The sequence below is a fragment of the Schistosoma mansoni genome, chromosome 6 (genome assembly GCF_000237925.1).
Source record: "Schistosoma mansoni strain Puerto Rico chromosome 6, complete genome".
Taxonomy (NCBI): Eukaryota; Metazoa; Platyhelminthes; class Trematoda; order Strigeidida; family Schistosomatidae; genus Schistosoma; species Schistosoma mansoni.
Window position 1 is genome coordinate 5786915 of NC_031500.1, and position 21692 is coordinate 5808606.

General features: G+C 36.5%; 1 protein-coding gene and 1 non-coding gene across 3 annotated transcripts; both read left to right on the forward strand.

Moving 5' to 3' along the window:
* Positions 1-2616: 2616 nt before the first annotated feature.
* On the forward strand, positions 2617-19465 carry Smp_138920.1 (putative cop9 signalosome complex subunit; the record flags this gene model as incomplete). Of its 2 annotated transcripts, none has more annotated exons than XM_018798062.1 (9): positions 2617-2709; positions 2748-2927; positions 7058-7258; positions 7886-8056; positions 11143-11550; positions 13730-14047; positions 16198-16335; positions 16898-17032; positions 18891-19465. In XM_018798062.1, 9 exons carry the CDS (start codon positions 2617-2619, stop codon positions 18933-18935), a joined length of 1689 nt encoding a protein of 562 aa, XP_018653040.1. In that variant the 3' UTR covers positions 18936-19465. The 2 variants fall into 2 exon arrangements, with proteins under 2 accessions (XP_018653040.1, XP_018653041.1); XM_018798061.1 differs by having other exon boundaries at positions 19273-19465.
* On the forward strand, positions 5071-5142 carry Smp_tRNA_00963_Pseudo_ACG.1.1. The gene has a single exon. It is a non-coding gene (tRNA).
* Positions 19466-21692: the final 2227 nt, after the last annotated feature.

Consider the following 21692-nt stretch of genomic DNA (forward strand, 5'->3'; position numbering starts at 1 on the left):
TTCAAACAAAACCTTCAACACTCAGTATGAGATATCAGGTAACATCATTCCTACGCAAAATATGGAAGTAAACAACTACTTGGGGTATAATGGCTTAACACTACCAAGATGTTTTGGACCAACTATTGCCCACCTATTTCAAGTTTTCAATACGCAATCATACATCTTGAAACTTACAAAGAAATTTCACACAGCAAAATAATCGGATTCGTCATTTTCAGAATATTTTCTCCAGACTGTTGGGGAATAAGAGAAGATTTAATAGGGGCATATAACACGCAAAAACACTGGATATGACTTGATCTGCTCCATTGTAATTAATCATGGCAGCCAGTGAGAACGTTTCTTACAGTCCTCTCACAATCACATGCTACTATTAAGATGTTATGCATTATAACGAGTTAAAGGGATGTTAGACAAATGTCTCAAGTTCCACTTTTTAGTCTATTGAGTGACGTGATTAGTGATAGCGTTGCCACCGGTGCTTACACTATAAATACAACGACAGCTGGCAGGGATCGTAATTTAGGGCATAACGATAAGTTTAAAATTTCCATTTCCAGCAACATGATTGCAAGAAAGCTCTAGACGGCAGCAAAGAACCTCAGAGTAATGTGCACAATATGGGTCTCTCAGCTCAAACGCGGCAACTGAGTCTTTAACTAAACAATCAGGATCACACTTTTACCTAGATCCTATTCTTAGTAAAACTACTAATCATAGAAGAAACAAGAGAAAAAGCGATCACAAACTGCTCAAGGTGCTGATTACCGCTAGGGATAATGATAATTGAGACTCATGTCCGTCGCTCGTTAAAACGAGCGAATCAATATGTGATTGATTTCTGCTATGTCTGGGTCCGCCGTCGTTGTGATACTACAGTTCTTGATGAGTACTACCAGTACATGTTAAGTCGTCCCTGCCCGTGGTTCTGGTACACTCGCCCAGAGTGTAGAAAAACTATGCAAATGGAAATAACGAAAGCAGAACATGATGCTCCGCTGAAAACAACCATATAAATCCCTTACTGGTACACCTAGTTTGCCGAACACAAGCATAAGCAACGACCCGAACTCGGACATCAATGAAATCGCTGTCTGTTGCTAACACATCAGTATCTGCTAACAATAAGCAGCAGTTAATGAGCGTTGAGAAAGTCAATGGCAACAGCGCAACTCCCAAAATACTAAAAATGGAGAAACGAAGACGTTGGAAAAAACTCCCTGATTTTATTTAATGTCCTAATGTCGGCAAGTAGCTTGGTAGGACGTTTGACATCCTTTGATAAAGAACAGTGGAACGAATGCTTCACCATACTGGGAGAGGCTACAACTCCAGCCAAACTGTGTCACCTATATGTGGGCCATAATTAAGCGAAAAGCAGTGCCTCCTTTAAGGATAATTCTCTCAAGTCCGAGTTAGACACAATAAACCACGGGCTGTAATAGAGGCAGCTAGAAGATCAAGAAAATCCAAGAAACAATCTGCATGGTGGTTCAAGAAGTGGCTGAGTAAGTGAGTGATTGTTGGGACGAAGCTCACGAACATGATATAGAATAGTGGCGTTAGTTGTCACATGGCATAGGTCTTTACACCACCACCACTACTGTATCTGGACTACCTCATGCCTGAGACCTCGCGACTATTAAGTCTCTATGTTTCCATGTCAAATTAAATTTATGAACTGGCCCAGGCAGGCAATAAAATAAAGGAGAAGACAAGTCAAAAATTCCTTGGTATCGGTTGACCTTGCTCAAAAAACCCACGACACAGGGAGTAGATACCACAGTTCCACTAATTGGACACGTTATACAAGGAAAAGACCTGGGACGATTCTTTCCTACAAAACTAGTCAACCTGAATTCCAAAATGATTTGTTTAAAAACTTGTAGCGGATCACCAGGTAATGAGAAAGACCACCTGGCGCTTAGATAGCAACCTAGGACTAAAGGGTATATGGAGAGAGGTCGTAAGCATGTGATTTCAGTTGAATGTGAAGATCATAGTCCTAACCGATACATTACTATCTCATAACACCAAGAACGACGAAATGAGCTTTCAAGGGATAACCATTCCTCGCTTCCACCGGCTGTGCCTGACGAGCTTTTCGTAATTTACCTACTGTCATTATTATCACATATCAGTAACTATCGCATGTCTTTAATAATTGTGCCTCCGTCCCCCCTTTCATTCTTGCACTTCAATCACTTCACACTGCCTGGATTACTAATTAATCAGCTTATTTATTTAGTTATTTCCTAAAACAATTGTCCCCCCTTATTTTTCACAAGGCAACCAACTAACCTCCTGCCTGGTAATGTGATAGCTGCCAGTATCCGGAAACCCTACTGATCTGAGACGAACGCGGCCATTGAAACTACAAGATATACGAATCCATAAATAACTACCAAACTGACCAGAATTAGTGCATTCGAATAGCTAGACTTTAGCTTATTGGACACTACCGAAACAACAAGAAGCGAGCGCAGAGAGTTCAATTGTTTATACAAGCTGGTGACAAACCTATTGGATATTGGAATTTACTTCTAAGATCGATTGAATAAGGCGGGGTTTTTCAAAGGTGACGGTGCTAAACCGTACTGACTAGTCTCAATCATGCTTCACTTAGATCCTGCTCTTTTTGAAGACGTTCCACCTTCCTCGAACGCTTCGACAGAATACGAAACAGTCGATGATGAAGTTCAAATTGTTAGTCGCATTATAGTACATGACCAATATTCCTTTAGGACTTGGGGAATTATATCTCGAACTACCAGGGATACATATACTACCAGCGCCTCTTTTTTATTGCTCAGCGGTGCCCTTCTTTGCGTGTTATAGCACTGCGCCTTGCACACGATTATGTCAAAAAGTCTACATTGGACAGCTCCGCATACAATAAAATCTTTTTAATGTTAGCTGAGCAGGTAGGTGGTTTAACATCCCTTTTAATCTTTGTCCTTTTGAGTGCAAACATGCTAAGATAGGCGCTTTCTGACACTGAAAGTGTCACAAAGCTGTGACTAAGCGTTAATTTTCTAGTCATTTATTTTTGGCTAATTTAGTAACTTAACTGGTCGTCAAAACATAGTTTGTCGCTCATCAATTTCTTTCATTAATCAGCAGACCAATATGATTTTTTCAGGACAATGATTTATCAGCAGTCCGTGTGTATAGTTTTCATTATTTAAATACGGGGTTTTTGGTCGCATATATGTCCTAACTGTCGCTTCAGGATTAAACTGAGTCAACTAAATTAAAGTAGTTGGGCATGTTGGTCACTTCACTTGGAAGTTTCATTGGCCATGGTGGATTGGTTTTTGACAAGATCTGTGTACAAATTCAGAAATCCCGTTTGAGTTTTGTTAACATGTGTCACTTGTAGCCTGGACAGGAAGTCCTTTTTGCCAACTTAAGGACTAGTTTGCTGTGCAGCAGTTCTCTTCATTGTACTCTATGGCTCTAAAACGTAGTCTTTACAATTATAGAATATTCGTAAGTTGCTAGTTTTCGATCATAGTTGTCTTTGAAATATGGTTTCTGTATTCCTGGACTAACTAGCTAGCAATTCTGAGGTTAGACGTAGAGTACTATGTAATTATGGCAAACTTGAGGTAGTGAATGTTCTACTAAGATTATTAAAACATGTATTATGTATGCTTGTCAATCAACTTACTGGTGTAAAATTAGGTTAAGAGGAAGCTGGGGGCTGAGAAACGAAGATATGGCTCCAGTTCATGAAGACAGACCATTGGATTAAACTATTTAAGTAGATCCAGACTACTTGATTGACGTCCTCATGAATATCATGACCACTGGTTAGAGACTTTGAACGACATGGTTAAAAATCGTTTTCAATGATTCAAGTGTATTCAATCCTTGTCTTCTCCTAGACTAAGTTTTTAAATTCTGAATAAATGTTTTTATCTCATCAATTTATATTTATATGAGTTGTATCTTCAATGCCTAATATTTTCCATTATCACTTATGCTGTGACTACCTTGAATACTCTGAAGTTTTCCCCGATAATTTCATCTCACTTTGCTAGTGGGGTATGGCAATCCAAACTGGTGTACCCATATACCAAGTTCTATGTTGCGTATAACTGACTAAATGGTACTGTAATTTGTTTACGTGCTAGCTTTATAACCATCTTGTTTGTGTTCGACCTTTGTATTTTCCTCCGCAATTTATACAGCCATATAAGCTTTCCGCTAAGCAAATAATGATACAGAAAAAACAGCTTGACGTGCAATAATGCTTTCTCAATAGTATTTTCGGGACAACAAAGTTAAAGATTCACCATGAATTCGCAATTGCACACATTTGGTGTTAATCAGTACTGATAAATACCGTAGCATGCTCTTATTAGTGTCACGTCATAAAAATAAACTAACTACAGATTGTTCAACGGCCGAAAACAATAGTGAATTTTAGTGAGTGATAAGAATCGAGGTTCAATAGTCCAATAGTTCCCGGTTATGTTAAGCTACTAAAAATGTATATAAAAAATCACAGTTTTTTGGGTCTTTTTATTAACTATAATAGTTCCCTGTTATGTTAAGCTACTAAAAATTTATACTGTGCAAAGAGAACATCTTCAATAGACTTATACGGCTCCCAGTTACTAATTTTAAAATCATCGGTAAGGGACGTAATTACCTCTACCAAACTGAGTCGAGTATCGATACTGAGCTTGTAAAACGACAAACTACTGAAACCAAGCGCCAATAAAAATCCAGAAAATCAAACTGTTGACACGAGTTGCTGGCTAGTATTTTTCACCAGGTTTGTTGCTAAGTGACATTTTCCTCCTATCAAGAATCTTATGCTTTAAATAAGAGTGCATTCCTTGCATTTTCAGCAAACAAATAAGCTTATGTATAACAAATGGTATGTGGCTGGTAGTGAGACTTAGGATGCAGGTTTCCTCTCACTTGGGACTCATCAGCTGGATTCGCCTGAATTAATAAAGTACTATTAACAAAATCAAAACGAAGGTATCTTGTGGTAAGTTCATCTGATTACTGAAAAACAAATTTTCCTACAAGTCAGCTATAAAACTAGTGGCCTTTTGGCGCAATGAATAACGCGCCTGACTACGGAACAGGAGATTCCAGGTTCGAATCCTGGCAGGCTCGGATGCAAGCCCACAAATGCCCTGGCACGGCCGACAGTGGAGAGGGTTAGCTCTCCCTCTCGAAATGCTCTCATATAGCCACATGCATACAACCACTGCCAGGGAAGTCCTACTCACTCCCTTCTCGCGGCTGGGATGTTATTTATTTGTTTATTATACACATAAATATCGGTAAGAGGGGGCACCAGATATATGCGCCACACAAATCTCATTTGATTTGTGTGAAGACTGTGATACTGCCCGGGTGCCCAAACCCAAGAAGGTGGTTTTCTTGGGGGGCCACACCCCGAGCCTTTGACCTAAAGGTCTGATCCACAAGGCAGTTGAGCATCGTAAGGAGATGCAGTCCCATGGTAGCCGGTGACCAATGATTGGTTCATATGCCATCGGTTTAGAATCAGGGTTTTCCAACTCCCGTGGATGGAGTTTCCGTGTCCACCAACCCGAGTAAAGCGCCAGACATTCGCTTTTGGTCCTCTCAATCTTGTAACCAACACTCCCGCCACAAGAAGGCAGTGAGTAAGACTTCCCTGGCAGAGGCTATATACGCGTGGCCATGTGAGAGCATTTGGAGAGGGAGAGCGGACTCTCCCCACTCTCAACCGTACCAGGGCATTTGGGGGCTTCTATTGGTAGTGGTAGTGGTGATTTTCGTTGCCCAGAACCTCCTAACCATGTTGAAGTGATTGCCTCTTTTATTCCTTTCCAGTTGCCCTCCATAGTAGTTCCCTCTCCATTGAGTTGCTCATGAAAGGCATGGAACTTGTTGTTGAGGGTTATCTTGAATTTGCTAAGTTTGTCAGTATCCCGAAGAAAAGCCGTACTAAACTTTTGTGATGTCCACCCCATCGTCCAGTGCTTCTCAAGTTTTAATTTCATCTTGGCTACCAGCAAGTGATAATCTGATGCTATATCAGATCCTCTCCTGGTTCTCATTTCCTTCATCGTCCTCCTGAACTTTTTGTTGATGCAGATATGGTTCTGCGTAGTGTGATCCGGTGAAGTCCATGTTGTTTTGTGAATGCGTTTATGTGGGAATATAGTGCTGCCTATTACCAGTTTAATAAAGGCAAATAGGTTTGCTAATCTCTCACCATTTTCGTTTCTTTCTCTCCGTCCATGACGTCTTCGTATCCAATGTTGTCCATTCCAACCTTGGCATTTAAATCTTCCATCAGAATGGTCAGATCCTTTGTTGGGCACTTCTCAAGGATTGACTGCAGCCTATCATAGAATTGATTTTTAATGTCTTCATTGTAGTCGTTGGTAGACGCATAGCATTGGATGACGTTCATTTTAATGCTATCTTTCTTTGTTTTGAAGGAGGTTTTGATGATCCTTGGTCCATGAGATTCCCATCCTATAAGTGCATTTTGTGCTTGTTTGGATAGCATCAATGCAACTCCTTGTGTATGTGAAGCACTTTCTTCTTCATGGCCGGAGTACAACAGAATCTCCCCTGGAGATAGTCGTTGTTGTCCAACCTGCGTCCAATGTAATTTACTGATCTCAAGCACCTCCAGGTTGTATTTCCTCATTTCCGCAGCAATTTGGAAGACTCTTCCACATCGTCCGGACATTCCATATGCCTATAAAAATTGTTGCTCTGGTTGTTAGAAGGGGCATTGGCCTCGTGACTTCCAAAGAATCTCGGCTTTCATCATGAGGCGTCATAATTCTTTCTTCAACTCCCAGGGCAGAGTTCAAATGGTTTGAATTATTTTTTATGGGTTGCGTTTTTTTAGCGAGTTAGTTTTCTATGGGATGGGGTCTCTAACCCCATGCCCAACCCTACTCCTTTATTTGGGCTTGGGTCCGTCAGTAGCCTCCGGAGGGGCTACAGGCGGAGTTATATTCGTATTGACCAAAATATTTTTGCTGTATTAGTTGACTGAACTGACTGTTTTTTTCCTTAGACAAACTTTTCCGTAGCTGACTCATCAGCATCCAGTGAGACTTCTAGGCAACAACAGCAGTCGGCATTTTCGATGCGCCTTATCACAAACAATCATCTTTCAGATGGCTTGTCTTTATCTAGCCCAAGCGAATTAGGAATTCTGGGTTCTTCTCTTACGGAAGCTTCCAGAAACATTTTAACTGATGTCATGTCCGGAAAAGTAAGTTATTGATGCATAGGTATCGTTTAAAATAATTTATTTCATTACGATTTTATTGTACTTTAAATATAGTATCCCAAGATTCATAGCAATACATGTCTTTAGTATTGCGATTGAATTTCAAGAAACTAACTTCCTCGACAAATAGTCCTCTTAGCAAAAATATATACTGGTTTATTCATATAATTTAGGATGTCATCTGTAGGAATCTGTGTGTTGATATGATTAATCATCATAGGTGGTATTATTTTATGTAAACAGTGGATTTTGGATGATACATAAGTAGACTATAACTTATTGTAATAACACAAACAGCGTTGTTTTTCGTTTATTCTCTTTAGAAGTACAACCAGTGAAGCTATTTAAGAGAGGCATAGTTTATATATTTTGAACTTTGTTAAAAATAATGTCTTACAATCATTCTGGTGTATGTGACAAAATCAAAACGTTTGTTTAAGAGCCTATATTTCTGCATTATACGTTGTTACTTAAGTACTTACATCTCTTCATTATCCGTATAGTATATCCTAATGAAACTTAAAGTAGCTAGATACGGTCCAACCAAGTATTTATCATGTATAGGGTCATCTTAGCAAATCACTGTCTAATTATTGAAATTATTTTTAGCTTCAATTACATGCTTTTAAAAAATGTATATACATAATTACAGAACGAAGCCAATTTGGTTTACGACGCAAAATGGGAGGAGTCTACAAGGCGGAAAGGTGTTATGCTTCTGGAGCAGTTAGATACAGAATTGAAAAATCACAAAGCGAATTCAATCAAAGAAAGCATACGGTATTTTAAAAGTGATAGTTTCATTTTTGTTATTAAAAACATTTTTTTTCAAATCGGCTAGTGAGGTTGTGAGTCTTTACCGACCGAATTGGTTAGGATATCTATTACTCATTTATGCACTACTACCTCCTACCTTAACTCCTTTTTCGGGGGTGATATAAGAGTATATCGAAAAAAAGCTAGGAGCAACCAAACCAAGATGCAGTATCCATGCATGAGGGCGTTGACTACTGAACTCAACCATGTAGGTAGTTGAAGACTTCTTGGTTGGGTTGCGCGCGATCATAGTGGTCAACAGTTAAAAACGTTGAGTGATATGGCTCAGAATTAGTCGCAATCATTCAGATTCATCCACCCTTTATCTTCCATTGGATTTTGAATTTTAAAACTGTCGTATACTATCTGTTTTCCACGAATTCATTCTTCTCAAATCATATTGTCTATGTTTATTGTTTTCTAGTACCATTGTTATTGTCGCTACTCTGGCATTTGTCTTAATAGTTCCATCTTGTTGTACTGATGTGGTCTGGCAACTTGGACAGATGTATTTGTGTGCCTTATGTTCTGCATTTTTTATAATTCACTGACTGTTTTTGTATATTTTCATGTCTTTCCATTTGATGTCATCATGATTTTTTTGTTTTAACTTTCCTTACGAAAATAGTCGTGGTTCTGATGATCTTGGTGATTTGTATTTACAGTTAGGACAATTGAGCAATGCGAATAAATGTTTTGCTCGTTCCCGAGATTATTGTACATCTCAACAACAAGAACTGACCATGTGTTTAAATGTTATTAAGGTAAATCAATGATTTTCGCTGCTGTATAGATATATTTGTTTATGTACGTGTTGTATTCATAATTGAAATTCAGATAAATTAAAAGAACCTTAAATTCCCTTTGTAATTTTGTTACTTTTAATGGAGTATATATGTAGTAAAGACCAGTAGAACCGTTGCTCAGTAGTTTGGTAATGGATCATTAGCTATCGAACTTGACGGTCTTTTTACATCGTCTGCCTTTAATTGATAAATTTTTACTTCATATTATATAGTTTTATATTATTATTGAGCTAAATTGATTTTTTAATGTTTAAAAGCTATGTTACTTCTATGAATGGAGAGATTTTGATATACTATACTTCACAATTTGAGTGTAATCGTTTATACTAACCATGTACTTCGTACAAACTATAGGAAAATCATTTGACTAAGTTCAGAATATTCAATATTTTTAATGGACTAGTGGCTAAATCACTTCCACGCTGTTTTGTGATGGGATAAATACTGTCCGTAGTTTTAAGAATAACAAATTTCTACCCCATAATAACTCGATACGTTTTCCTTCTCGTGCTTTACATTTGTACAGTCAGTCACAACATGGAACCTGGTATGTATGTAATCATTTCAAGTTGCCTATATCCCATCAGCATAGACAAATGAAATTGTCAGATCAAATCCCAGAATAGTAGGGGTAGTAACAATATGAGTGGTGATGGAAAGGATTATGGATCAAAGATATGATTCAAGAAGATACAAATGAGTAAATTAGGAACACAAAAGGTTATGAGGAATTCAGAAGCCTAGAATTTTGTGGAAGACGAATAATGGATGTACCTGCTCTATTGCAAACGATTTTCAACCATGTCATTCAAAGTCTGTAACCAGTGGTCACGATAATCACGCGAACACCAATCAGATAGTTTACACCTATTAACATGGCTCATTCGAATTGTCAATGACTTCATGGACTAATACCATGTTTTAGTTCTGTTGCCCCTGTCTTTCTTCCAACGTACTCCTAAACCAGACACATTCGCTCGTTGATGTAGGTAGTGGTTAAGCATGCGTAACACATGTCCCAACCACCTCAGTTGATGAAGATTGACTACACCAGACCATTTGTCCTCCTTATCTAGTTCCCTAATTCTAACCCAGTCATTGCTTACTTGGCGGTCCTAAAATACGTGAGCAATGCTTCGAAAACGTCTGTGGTCGAATATTAGTAACCTACGAATATCAAATGAGATTTGTGCAGCGCATATGTATCTGATGCTTCCTTTTCTTAATGTCCATGTTTCACACCCATAAAGTAGGATGAAGCGAACTACTGAGCAGTAGGCTTGTCTTTAGGTCGGCAAACATATCTTGCCTACGTCAGGAGTGACGCGAGTTGACGAAAACCAATCGAGCCTTCTGAATCCATGTCGTGATTTCGTCAGACACCAGACCATCTATATTTGTACACTACTACTCTGTTTGCTCTGGTGCATTTTGTTTATTTTTCCGATCGTTGTATTAACACTCCAAGTATTTGCATCTTGCTCATGATAATCTAAATACGTTACATATATATTTGTACGGCTATGCTGTGATATAATTATTCTCTTCTCATGATGTTCTCAACAAGTAAGTCGATTGAGTGGTGAAGGATAATAATTGAAGTGGGTAGGGAATGTATGGCATGTTCCAAGTCATCGCCTTGTTCACCATATCAGGTTAGTTAAATCACGGGTAGATTCGAGAGTCGTGAAAGGTGAACAAATTGCTTGTGGTTTTAATTTTACTTTTCTTTTGGTCATTTCGGTAGCTATTATTTAGGTTTAGATTTTTAATACAGTACAGTGATATACTTACAAAACACTTTGTATTTCTGTAAATATACTTTTATCATTCATAACTTAAAACTGTCTTGCTGTAATGATTTTGTGAGTCTTTCACAATTCCAGTGAATGAAGCTTGTTGAATCGATATGAAATTGGTCATAATGTTGACCAAGTTATTTCTACGGACTGAGTGTCGTTTGGAATAGGAAAGAAAGGTGTAGGCAATTCGAAACAAACACAATGTTCTGAATTCTTTTCTACGAAAATATGCGCAATCAGTTAGTGAATAGTTAGTGACCTGTTGTTTATATATGCTGGTCACTGAACAAAGTAGAAACCGTATATCACTGCATCCTCAGAGAACTATAATATCTTATATGTTTACCTTCTAAAAACAGTGAAAATTCATTCACTTTTCATCAGTGTTTGTTGCAAATTAGATCTGAATAAATATATTTCAATCTGATTTTCGAAATATTAGGTGGCTATATTTCAACGTGCTTGGTCTCATGTTAGTGCACATGTTACTCGAGCCAGCAGTTTATCTGAACTACGTGATACTGCCCCATTATTAGGTGCTAATGCAGCCGAGTTAAATGCTCAACAACGAAGTCGTACTGAAGCTCTAGCTCGTTTGGGTACAACACGTACAACAACTGCCGGCATATCCGGTGAATCTTCCACACGTGGCTCTTCTAGTTTAATAGACCCTTCAAGCCGCATTTCATCTCGACACCCTGGTGATAGTATTGGAGGTCATGTCCCTACATCAGGTGGTCAAAGCTATCGTGATGCCTTAGCTCAAGCCCGAACTCAGTTAGCTATAGCTGCTGGACTAGTTGAATTAGCTTCTCGTAACTACAGAGGTGCTGCAATGAATTTCCTTCAAGTAAGCTATTTCTGTTTTCATTTTAATGGTTTTCTCCTGTGTGATATAATTGTTAGGTTAGTATTAGCTGTAAAATACTGCGTTGACACTACTATATTAAGCCTAATCATATTACTCATGATCTAATGGCTTTGTTTTTTAATTGATTCTCTTCAAAGCTTTGTCATGTCTATTGTATACTTGCATTCCCACTGTGACTATCTTGTTGGGTTAATAAAGGCTTTCCGATTTAGTTGAGATACAATACCAAGCATTTGACTTGTCCTTGCAAGTTATTGTACAAGCTGTAATTATTATTATAGTCCAATATTCGCATTTTATATCACTTTCGGATATGAACACCGGGTGATTTTCTCGATGTGTCGTTGCTTGTTTATTTCTCCGGGTTATTAAGAAGATTCTAACTAATTCTGACACTGCTATCTTGTTATACAACTAGTTATCCTATCCTTTACTATTAGATGGTAGACTTTAGCATAATAAAGTGTCATAACAGATTGTTCAGACTATTAATGCTAATCAATAAAGACTAAATCAACAGACTCATATCCGACCAACAATCAAGAACCAGGTATAGGCCAAAACGATAATTTATAAATACACAATACTAAGCTGTTAATAAGTAAAACATGCAGTAATATATCATATTCTGCATTATATACTGTAGCCGGAAATGTCTGTTTTTGTTTGGTGACTAATTACGACTTGTTTTCACCAGAAATGTTTTAAAGTTTACTCAGAAAAAAAGGGAATCTTTAACTAATCATTGATAACGAACAGGTAAATAGATTAGATAACATTCTTCTTCAGACAGTGGTCTTTTTATCCAATTTGCCACATCTTACATTGGCCCATAGGAATGAAAGCAAATGAAATAAGAAAAGAATATATGCATAGAACTTCAAGGTATTTCAAAGCTACATATATATACCATATTATATTTGATTGCAGTTGTAAACTAATGTAGACCGTACAAACTACAATAGCCAGTTTTGTATCCTCATAAAATACTAAGAGTCTGTTTCCTTTTGATGATCACTGAGTCCTTGTTCATCATTATTTCAAGATTCCTCAAGTTTGTAACCTCATATTAATAAAAAGTTATCGTTATGTCCTTAACTATACGAATATCGTGAAATACGATTGCCAATTTAGATACGCTGACTTTTACGGCCAAACTAATAACACATACACCAGTACAAGCAGCCTATAATTCCGATCGGTCCTTTTTCCCCCTAGCCCTTCCCGTTAGGTCCAGAACGCCAATCTCAGCCTCCGCTGTCCGAATCATATATTTCGAATATACTGCGTTTATATACAAACAAATCAGACATCACACCATAAAATAGAAAATAACATTTGTACGAGGTCAAGCCAAAAGTGGCTGTGATTGTGAGAAACTGTGACTAATAAGTTGAGAATAACTTGAGAATAGTTAATCATATAACAGTAACCAATGAGTCAAATAAAAGCCTATAATGCAAGGAATATGAAAATACATATAATATAGTTACTTAGTAATTTTACAATAAGAATATTCGTAAAATATTAGTCCATAAATAACTCCTAACGGTTACCATTCATTTATTTTCGTCCGAATATAACAGTTATTTAATATTCTTTTACTTAAATATGACTCCGGATTTATTGTAATGTAACTCTGTGAAGTAGGATTTAGATTCATGGTCAATTAGTTGTAAATGAAATGATGAACACCATGCATTTTTATATAATTCTGTTATGTATAGGACTAGTTGTTACTCTTTCTTCTTTTCTAACCATATTTCAGAAAGAAGATACCTGAATCATTTTGTAAATATGTTTATACATTAAATTGCATATTCGATATTTTGCCGAAGCCTCTATTATATTAATCGTTCAATTGTTGTCTGTTCTAACTGCTTAAAAAGCATTCGACTTTCAACGATTAAGTTGATTGTTTGAATCTCACTTGTTACCTACTTCGAAGTTGATGAGTTTGAGTAATATTATTAGATCTGTCTCATCCACACAGATATGTATGGCTCCCAACCGAGTAGTACTTGGAAAAAGGTAGTAATAATAATAATATTTCTATCATAGTTTTCCTTTATTTTGGTCCGAAATATCGATTTCTGAAGCCTCTCTGACTGTTTTTACTTGTTCATAGACATATTATACCTCTTCTTCATCATTTCAGGTTAATCACGATCATTGTGAATCACCTACAAGTCGGATTGTAACTATATCAGATTTAGCATTTTTCATTACATTATGCAGTTTAGCTACATTTGAACGTACTGAATTAGCAACCTTAGTTCTTGGGAATGCATCGTTGAGGTTACTTTTGGAAGCAGAACCTGCTTGTCGTGACATATTACAGTCGTTCCATCAAGCAGATTACGCGTCTTGTTTGGGGCGATTAAATAAACTACGAAATGTTTTACGGTTAGATATATTTTTGTCTGATCATGTATCTGCATTATTCCGAGAGATTCGATCACGTGCACTTTGTCAGGTTAGTGATTATTGTATTTGAATAACCTACGTTCGAATTTTATTCATAGATGTAATGAGAGTAACTATTGTGTTACAGTGAATGATTCCTAAAATTATAACTCATAATCGGAGCCTCACATTATTTAATTCGTTATTATGTGTTGCGACCCACTATAATAGAAGAATAAAAAATACCAATCGTTGATATTAGTGCTCAAGGGTTCAATAATTAAACTGCTCGTTATGGAGTATAACAAAAGAAGATTCTATGTTCAGATAGGTCATAGTTCTCTATTTCTAACTTTCTTAGAGCAGAACTAGATGTGTTCGCTCAGTAATACATGAAATATCCAGTACGTCAAAAACAGATTAATACGTTACCATTTCTTATTTGAGTTTTGACTGATTTGAACTGATGATGATTATATAATCTGTAGAAGACAGAATATTAAACGTTCACTCCCTATCAAGTACTTCATTTACTCATTACTGTAATCAACTCTTTGCACAATATCGTTTAAAAAATTCCTTCCCTGTTGATTACATATTTTTAAATATTCGAAAGTATCCATCAAAACAGGTTTTTTAGCAGTAATTATCTACCATTCACCGGTGGTGAAGTTTTCAACTACTTCATTTGAACCTAGGAATGCTTTTATCATTACATGAACTATACTATGATCACTTCTTATTTATCCAAAGCGGAGGGAAGGTGAAAAAATATACAAATCAACTTGAATTTTGCAGTGTTCATCATTACGATAGACGATGAGCTTATAAAAGCGCGCTGGTGTACGCATTATACGCTTGATATAGTTAAAAAAAAAATTTAAAAAAATTTATTACAAGATATTTATACAATTGAAAAATATATGAACAAAGGCTTGAATCGATCAAATTGTCGTCGACATCCCTTAAAAAATAATTTCATTTGAATAACCTAGATATGAATATCAGTGGTCTTAACCGATTTCTCTCAAATAACTCAGCTAACGTATTTCAATTGTTAGTTGTTAGCATTAATAGGACTCAATTTTGACTTAATCACATAGCATGGTAATTAATACTTTTCTCTATCATTACATCAGGAAGGTCGAAAGTATTGTCTGTTAAATTCAGATCAAAAGACGTTTATTACTCCAAATAATTTCAAACCTCAAACTAGAAATATTTAAAGTGGTCTTAGTTGTCCTCAAAAACTAACATCAACTGGAGGTATGTCTGAAACTAGTGGGCACTAAACATCTGTCTGTTGCTACGACGATCACACCGTAGACCGAACCTAAGACCTTAGGGTCTTAAGACAAACATGATATCAATGAGGCACCAAGTTATAGTTTAATGTTTCACACATTTCCAATTTCATTCAGTGGGCGTCATTGATATATTCGTCTCACTGTACATTTTGAATTCCACCACTGATAGCTTCTCATTAGAACTTCAGAAATTCTCCCGTAATTAGTCCTTAATATTTACTATTAGTTTAAAAGTTTTGTTACCTCATGGATTTTTAATGAATCCCCTCACCTTAGATAAATTCAGGGTGATAAATACTAATTTTAAACACTTAGACATCACGTTTCACTAGACCAAAATTTCTTTTACGTTTCTTATTTACAATGCTGTGCCATTGACATTTTGCAATGGGACCATATATTGTCATGACTGGAAAGGCTTTACTTTATTACTCATGTTTCATTGACCCTAGCATGAATTCACGAAGTCATTGGCTACTGAAATGAGCCATGTTGGTAGGTGCAGACTACTTGATTGGGCTATGTGCGATTATAGTAAACAGTGTTTAGAGATGTTGGGTGACGTGACTCAAAATTGGTAACAATGGTAACCTTGAGTTCTTTCTTTCCCAAATCGTATTGTTTATGTCTAATGTTTTCTATTACCACTGATTTTGTTACTAATTGTACTATTCTGGTATGTTATGGTAATTTCATCTCTGTGTTGATATTGTAGGGGATCTGGAACCGATACACATGTGCCCCAGGTTCTATGTTACTTATGACTGACTAATATATGGTTACTATGTTTTATTTATTTTTTTCTATAAATAAAACAGAACGATTAACTTCAATGAACTACAATGTCTATCTCTGCTTTACTCATTTATCGATTTGTTTGTTCTTTTTATATATTTGGATTAATCTGTTCCAGTATTTCAGTCCATATTCATCAGCCGACTTAAATTTGATGGCTAAAGCATTCGATACAAATGTAGCTAGTCTAGAAAATGAATTAGCAGTACTTATTCAAGATGGAAGTATTAAAGCTCGTATTGATTCACATAAACAGGTAGTCTTATCATTTTGTTTTGTATCGTGATTTTGTAAAGAAATCTAAATAAAGTGTTTATTAAATTGTAAAGCGATCATTGGTGGTAGAGTGGTTGTTTTAGTAGTCTAACCGGTCGCCAAATGATTTAGGAAATAAATTTCCAACCCTTTGTGATTAGTATTTTGTTAAAGAATATGTCAAGTGGTATGGTTAGATATAACAACAGCAAAGCAAGTTTTTTGAATTCAATATGATTCTTTTTAGTTAACCAGTATTCATTGCTTTTAAAATTAAATATATACTGTGTATTGTATTGTGTTTTAAATGCTAATTCTGGTAGTTGGTTTACTCTGCAAACTGTAGTTCTATATATGTAGAATGTTTTATAAATAAACTATCTTGATTGAAAGAATTCCCAACGCTAGGCTAATAATAACTGTGAAAATAATCGTACTGTTAGTTGAATCAAAGTTGAATTTTATATTAATAATCATTTATAGAACTACTTTTTTTAAGTATATACATAGTATTTTACTGGTTCTTAGTGTCACTTTCCTTCTTATCCATAATTAATACGTAGCTTCTTCGTGTTCTTGACGTGGATCAGCGATGTCTAACGTTTGCTCGGGCTGTACGACTTGTTGATGAGTATAAAAATCGTACACATTCACTGATACTTCGAATGGCATTAGCACGTCAAAAACTTACTGTTAAGGTAGGAGTAATTTTTTTCAAACTGGTATACTATGATTATATCTGACTGTATAAAATGTAGTTCATAAGTAAATTTTTCTCTCATCACTTATACAGGTGTTTTCTGCACTGTTTTGTTCCATTAAACTACGACCATGTTCTCAAAGAATGATTTGTTTGACAACTTAATTATTTATTTAAACACATAAATATTGGTACAAGAAAGCACCAGATAAATATGCGCCTCACAAATCCCATTCGATTTGTGTGAGGGCTGTGATACTGTCCAGGTGCCCAGACTGAAGCAGGTGGTTTTCTTAGGAGGCCACACCCCGAGCCTTTGACCTAAAGATCTGATCCACAAGGCAGTGGAGCATCGTAAGGAGATGCAGTCCCATGGTAGCCGGTGACCAACAGTTGGTTCATACGCCATTCGTTCCTTCAGGATATTGGAGCCCATGTGCACCATTGGTTTGGAATCAGGGTTTCTCAAATCCCCTAGGTGGATCCTCCACATCCACCAACCCGGTTAAAGCGCCGGACATTTGCTTTTCGTCCTCTCACTTTTGTGAACAACACCCCCGCCGCGAGAAGGCAGTGAGTAGGACTTCCCTGGCAGAGGCTATATATTCGCGTGGCCATATGAGAGCATTTCGAGAGGGAGAGCAGACTCTCCCCACTCTCGGCCGTACCAGGGCATTTGGGGGCGTTTGACAACTTAAGTATTGACCTGTCAACAATTTCAGAATGTTTTTAAACCAGATACATGAACAATGTAGAATCTGTCCACCCCAATGTTAGTTAAGATCGGTCATCGAGACTGAGTGTGTTTAGGCATATATAATACGTTTTATAAACACTTCCGTCAACTATGGTTCACAATCTGATGAACACATTTCGTACCTTTACTTAGTATCCTGTGTCTAACACTTTCATTTCTCACTCGTTAGTCCCACCATATTCATGAATTATTCCGAAAATATCTATGATCAAATACGTACAAGCCTCATAATTTGCTAAATGTATCGTTCAGACTATTAACTTGGTGGTTGTCGAATTGTTAAAGTTTAATTAAGCTGCTTAATTCCAATTGAATCGGCTTAGCATTTTCATTTGAAAGTTACTTATTTCAATACATAAGTTAAACGATCTAAAAGGGTGTTGAATTTAACGTACACAACTGAATAACAGAAAGCTTTGTCTCCTAGCTGACTGTATGTCTTGATATCACTCTCATTTTCCTTTTTAAACGATACGATTTAAAAGTCACCCAGGTAAAGTTATATTCGGATGTTGATTTCACTTCTCTAAACACATGTATGCTGTGATATTTATTATTACTCGAGATAATCAATGTATTATTGTTTCATTTCTATCACTAAGTACTACTAGCCTAAGATTGTCTATCAATAACAGTCAAATTATTATTTATCTTATTACCATAAGGATTTTGTAGTTGTCGAGTTTCATAGTTTACGTTATGGATTGCTTTGAGTTATGAAACCGCAAAGCACTGAACGGTTACTGTCTTAGTATGAAACTCCCCAAGTGTACGCATTCACGGCTTGGGTGCCAGCTCAGTGATTTAAAGATTAGGTGCCCGCCTCAAGACGTGTAGATCCTGTATTCGATCTCCAGTGGAGTCGTGAATGCCCACTGCTGAGGAGTCCTGTACTAGGACGAGACAGCTGTCTAGCAATTCGTGTTTTTTTTTAACTAAGATCAGTTCTTAATGTAAATTATCATTCTTTTAATCGTATACTTTATTGCGCAGTTTCTGTCTTTCTTCAGGGTGTATATGTTCTCTTCTTCGTAGTCTACGATTTTACGTCTAAGCATTTAATTTAAAAAATGTGTTTTACTGTTGTTTTTTTTTCTAGTCTACCAGAGATGATATTGATCCTATGTATCATTACATGTCATAAAACAATCAATCTTTGGATTAATAATAACAATGCTTATAAAATAGTCATAGTAGTATGGCATTATGGAGCTATTCAAATTTCTGTGATGGGACAAAACTCTGAGAACTTTGAATTAATGAAAGAGAACACACACCGACCTGCTTTTACAACAGATTTACAATATCCTCCATATTTGATTAGGACTGTAGAAATGCTGTCCTGTTTTTCTCACATAGAACTGTTAATTTACACCTAAACACAAATGTTTACTGCTTCTACCATAAGTCGTCCTCCGTTACTTCGATGACACATGGCTAATTCATTTGTACTTATTTTTCACATTGAATATTTTTTAAAGCTGTCAACTTACCCCCTCTCGCCACAATCCTGTTGGTCCCCAGTTTTCACGTTCACAAACTATCACATGTACACAACTCCTGCACACCAAGTCGGAATACTATCCTTATTTAAAAGCTTATAATCGGTATAGTGTTATTGGTCGATATTTCATTTTAGGTTTTATTATTGTATAAAATGTTGGTAAGAATTTCGACTGCGTTATCAATTAGTTTTTCCAGTTTGTATATGTGAAGTGATGCTTGTTTTTCTGTTGGCGCTTCTCTATCAGGTTCATCATTTAGAAGTAAGAGATGGTATTTAATTGAGACTTTTAACTCGTAATCACCGGCATATTTTGGTAGCGTGTAATTTGGTCTGTTATATACCGTTTTTTGAAGTTAAATATCCAATTAGACTATCAACATCATAACCATTCAGTCTATAACCTAACAGTAAACAGGTATGTTTGGTCGCTTATGATTAATTTCTGGTCAGCTAAAATAGAATTGAAACTACCTGTGATGTATCTGTTTAGATGTTGAACATCTATATATGCCTGAACAGTCTCCTGGAACCTATTTCATAGTGGAATCTGAACTCACACCGACGGTGAAAGTCTCAGTGCCATATTTAAGGAAGAACTATAATGTATTTGTTATCAGAACATGATCTTGATACACATAGGAATGTATCCTCAGGTTGTGCATAATCTATCATAGGAGCAGTAACAGGAATTCCAGGGTTAGTAAACACTAAAAGACATCAGTAATCTGGATTAGAACTGCTGATGCAGAAAGATAAATACTAGTTGGACTTAAGCACAATAACGAGAAAATGAAAACGGGTTTGCCCATCGTTTGTGAAGGCTGTGTCTAGTAACATTATCTATAACGAATGGTAGTAATTCGTTGTTTGTGTCGATTTAGCTACGCGGCACATGCAATTTGATTAATTTCTGAAACCCAATAAAAGTGTTTAAATCCATCTTTTTGCTTATTAGGCTGGAACAAAACATATAACCTAGTTGACCTAACTGAAGTAAATAAATGAGGCTATAGGTGACTGAAATTGGATATCTAAAGCACTAATTAACACGACGTCGGAAAGCTTAAGATAGCCGACATATTGTGGTGTGGTCTACTTATATCCATATAAGTAGTATATGGTGTGGGTCAGACATAGAATGTATTTTGGCAGAAGACCGATGAGGAAAGAACTGAAATGAAACGCAAACGTCTGGAAAATGCATGAGCAATGGAATAAGAGAAGAAACAGTGAAGATTGAAACAATTGGTTGTTAATTTGCAAATTGACTGTTCATTGTTTGGTAATCAGAATTTATTGAGATAGTCTGTAATCTTTGCTTAAATACATTCGATTATCCCCAACCAGTCGTGTTCTGTTCACTACAATATCACTGAAGTTAACTAACTCAGTCAGTCAGCTACAACGTAGGACCAGGCACACATATGCATCGGTCCAAGTTTCCATACCTCGTTAGCACAAGATGAACACCGAATTCATAGAAGTAGTTAATTTAGCGGTGGTGATATATAAAAGAAAGGTTGCATATAAGGATATAGTACAGGAAGAAAGACAAATGAAGTTAACTAGCTGTTATCATAACACTTGGTTATTAGTTTGTTTAGTGTCGTGATATTTCTTTCTGTCCACTGTCCAACCAATGTCTGGATAAAGTATTGTTGTAAGACATTTTCAATGGAACCTGTTTGACCAAACTAGCATCTAGTCTGGTTTTCATAGACATTCGACTAATGGCCAGCGAACCAGTGGATGCATCGACCAAACATACTTTCGCCAGGATGCAAGCATAATATACTGTTTATTTATTTACCGTAAAGGTTGTATGTAACTTTTCTTCGAGACCTACGGGGTTATGTGACTTTGAAGAGATTCCTTAACAAATATATTACGTATTCATATCACCATTTAAAGTCATAATGAGCGTATTGCGCAAATGATTTCCATCCACTGTTCGTCTTTGCAAATCAGACCGGCATAAAATCTGGCTGTTTATTAAACTATAAGCACACGATGCAGCAGTCAAGTTTGTCATTTTACGGTTGTGGGGTGCGGCTGTCAAGAATGGAAAACATGCCTTATGTTTCTAAAATACCACTTGTTTACAATGAAACTATCGAATCACTTTTGTTGTATTTGAGTGAAAGCTGTAGACAAAATAAATCTATGTAGTTCGGAACTTGAAAGGAATGATGAGGTTGCAAAGTGTATTTCATTCAACAAGTCACTTCCTACCCCGATATCTGAAGTTGTCTGTTATCATAATAAACTGGTATAAGATTATAAGTAGACAAGAATAAGTGCAGGCCGGTAAAGACATTGATTGTTACACTGGAAAGCATGGACTTTAGTGAGATTCATCGGGCTAAAAGTTACCATTTAAATGCTCCGATTGGT